Source organism: Clytia hemisphaerica, unplaced genomic scaffold, assembly GCF_902728285.1.
Source record: "Clytia hemisphaerica strain Z4C2 unplaced genomic scaffold, Clytia hemisphaerica genome assembly, whole genome shotgun sequence".
Classification (NCBI taxonomy): domain Eukaryota; kingdom Metazoa; phylum Cnidaria; class Hydrozoa; order Leptothecata; family Clytiidae; genus Clytia; species Clytia hemisphaerica.
In genome coordinates this window covers 520372-523317 of record NW_027104215.1, presented here as the reverse complement: position 1 = coordinate 523317, position 2946 = coordinate 520372, and the positions used below count along the sequence as shown (strand labels likewise).

The 2946-nt window shown below is 39.7% G+C and overlaps 1 protein-coding gene across 1 annotated transcript; it reads right to left on the bottom strand.

Annotated features, from left to right (window-relative positions):
- Positions 1-897: 897 nt before the first annotated feature.
- LOC136815732 (uncharacterized) lies at positions 898-1278 on the bottom strand. Its single transcript, XM_067072178.1, has one exon. The coding sequence runs from the start codon at positions 1276-1278 to the stop codon at positions 898-900; it is 381 nt and encodes a 126-aa protein (XP_066928279.1).
- Positions 1279-2946: the final 1668 nt, after the last annotated feature.

The window sequence follows — 2946 nt, the reverse complement described above, 5'->3', positions numbered from 1 at the left end:
CAGTACTGAAACTGACGGATATTTACATTCCATGTGTCGGATATTACTTTGACGTCTTTTGCAAATAAACGTCTTTGTCGACATTTGCAAACATAACATGTAACATTTTATAACATAAATTACAGAAATTACACATACTGTATTGTAGTAACATAAATATATATCATAGACAAAATAGACATACTGGTAGTCCAAGTAGTCGAGGTATTTGAAACATATATATACATGGCCCCGATACAACACACTATGGTCTGGGTAGTCCAGGTAGTCGAGGTATTTGAGACATATATATACACATACGACACACTGGTCTGGGTAGTCCAGATAATCGAGGTATTTGAAACATATATATACACATACGACACACTGGTCTGGGTAGTCCAAGTAGACGAGGTATTTGAGACATATATACACATGGCCCCATACGACACACTGGCCTGGGTAGTCCAAGTAGACGAGGTATTTGAAACATATATTTACACATGGCCCCATGCGACACACTGGTCTGGGTAGTCTAAGTAGACGAGGTATTTGAAATATATACACATGGCCCCATACGACACACTGGTCTGGGTAGTCTAAGTAGACAATGATTTGAGACATACATACATATGGCTCACTTAGATACACTGGTCAGGATAGTCCAGGTAGTTGAGGTATTTGAAACATATACTGGTTGATGGTTGATTTTGGTGAATGTGCAGCAGAAGTTGGTAATTCTGGTGAATGCAATGGTGGAGTTGATGGTTCTGGTGAATGTGCATCAGGAGTTGATGCTTTTGGTGAATGTGCAGCAGTAGTTGGTGATTCTTGTGAATGTGCAGCAGGAGTTGGTTATTCTTGTGAATACAATGGTTGAGTTGATGGTTCTGGTGAATGTGCAGCAGGAGTTAGTATTTATGGTGAATGCAATGGTGGAGTTGATGGTTCTGTTGAACGTGCAGCAGGAGTTGGTAATTCTGGTGAATGCAATTTTGGAGTTGATGGTTCTGGTGAATGCAATGGTGGAGTTGATGGTTCTGGTGAATGTGATGATAGAGTTGATAATTCTGGTGAATGAGCAACAGGAGTTAGTTGTTCTGTTGAATGGGATGGTGGATTTGATGGTTCTGGTAAATGTGATAGTGGAGTTGATGGTTCTAGTGAATGTGATGGTGAATGTGATGAATCTGGTGAATGTGATGGTGGAGTTGATGGTTCTGGTGAATTGACGGTGGCATTGATGCTTCTGGTGAATGTGCTGTAGGAGTTGGTTGTTCTGTTGAATGGGATGGTCATCATCCATCCATTACATCCATGAATGACATCTCAATAGCAATTTATCAGAATATTAACTCCTGTTGAAAATTCATCAGAACCATCAAATCCTACAGCACATTCACCAGAACCATCGCATTCACCAGAACCACCAAATCCACCATCCCATTCACCAGAATTACCAACTCCTGCTGCACATTCATCAGAATCACCAACTACTGCTGCACATTCACCAAAAGCATCAACTCCTGATGCACATTCACCAGAACAATCAACTCCACCATTGCATTCACCAGAATTACCAACTTCTGCTGCACATTCACCAAAATCAACCATCAACCAGTATATGTTTCAAATACCTCAACTACCTGGACTATCCTGACCAGTGTATCTAAGTGAGCCATATGTATGTATGTCTCAAATCATTGTCTACTTAGACTACCCAGACCAGTATGTCGTATGGGGCCATGTGTATATATATGTTTCAAACACCTCGTCTACTTAGATTACCCAGGCCAGTGTGTTGTATGGGGCCATGTCTATATATGTTTCAAATACCTCGACTACCTGGACTACCCAGACCAGTGTGTCTAAGTGAGCAATATGAATGTATGTCTCAAATACCTCGTCTACCTGGACTACCCAGACCAGTGTGTCGTATGGGCATGTATCTATATGTTTCAAATACCTCGTCTACTTGGACTACCCAGACCAGTGTGTCGTATGTGTATATATATATGTCTCAAATACCTCGACTACCTGGACTACCCAGACCAGTGTGTTGTATAGGGCCATGTATATATATGTTTCAAATACCTCGACTACTTGGACTACCAGTATGTCTATTTTGTCTATGATATATATTTATGTTACTACAATACAGTATGTGTAATGTCTGTAATTTATGTTATAAAATGTTACATGTTATGTTTGCAAATGTCGACAAAGACGTTTATTTGCAAAAGACATCAAAGTAATATCCGACACATGGAATGTAAATATCCGTCAGTTTCAGTACTGTATATATTGCAAGATAGCCATCGTTCGTTCCCAAATTTCTTTTCAAAAGATTGATAGCTTAAAATAGCCTCACTGGTATCGCCCCGGGGGGGGGCACTCATATGAGGCATGGCCAACAGCATGTGCAAAATGTAGACAAAACAAGTTGTAATTTCCACCATCAAAATTGTTCAAAATAACCAAAAGACGATCATATCAGGTACATACACTTGAAAATCTTTAAATTTGGGACCCTATCAGATATCTTCAGAGCCTAAAAAAAGGACCCTGACCAGCGGCACGTCCCCGTCCTAATTTCGCTTGAGTGCCTCCCCCGAGGGTGTATTTTTGATAGAATATGCTACAACTACAAGGGTCTTCTTTTAGCTGGATACACTATAAGGTTGTGTTTGGGGACTGCTGAATTGCACATTGCACATTGTGTCGACATCTCAGGCTCATTTTTGGAGGGCAAAATAAGAATTTAATAATTGTCAGACCAACCTTGGCAAATACTTTTATTATTAAGAGAACAAGAAAAAAAGAAAATTTTATTTACTTTAATTTCACTAAAATAATAACGATAATAAGTTAGAATCAGGTATCGACCCAGCCTACGCATTTATAACGTGACGTAACGGTTTTACAACACGTCCCCTTTCTCTCTTCACAGTTTAGAAGAGTGGTTTT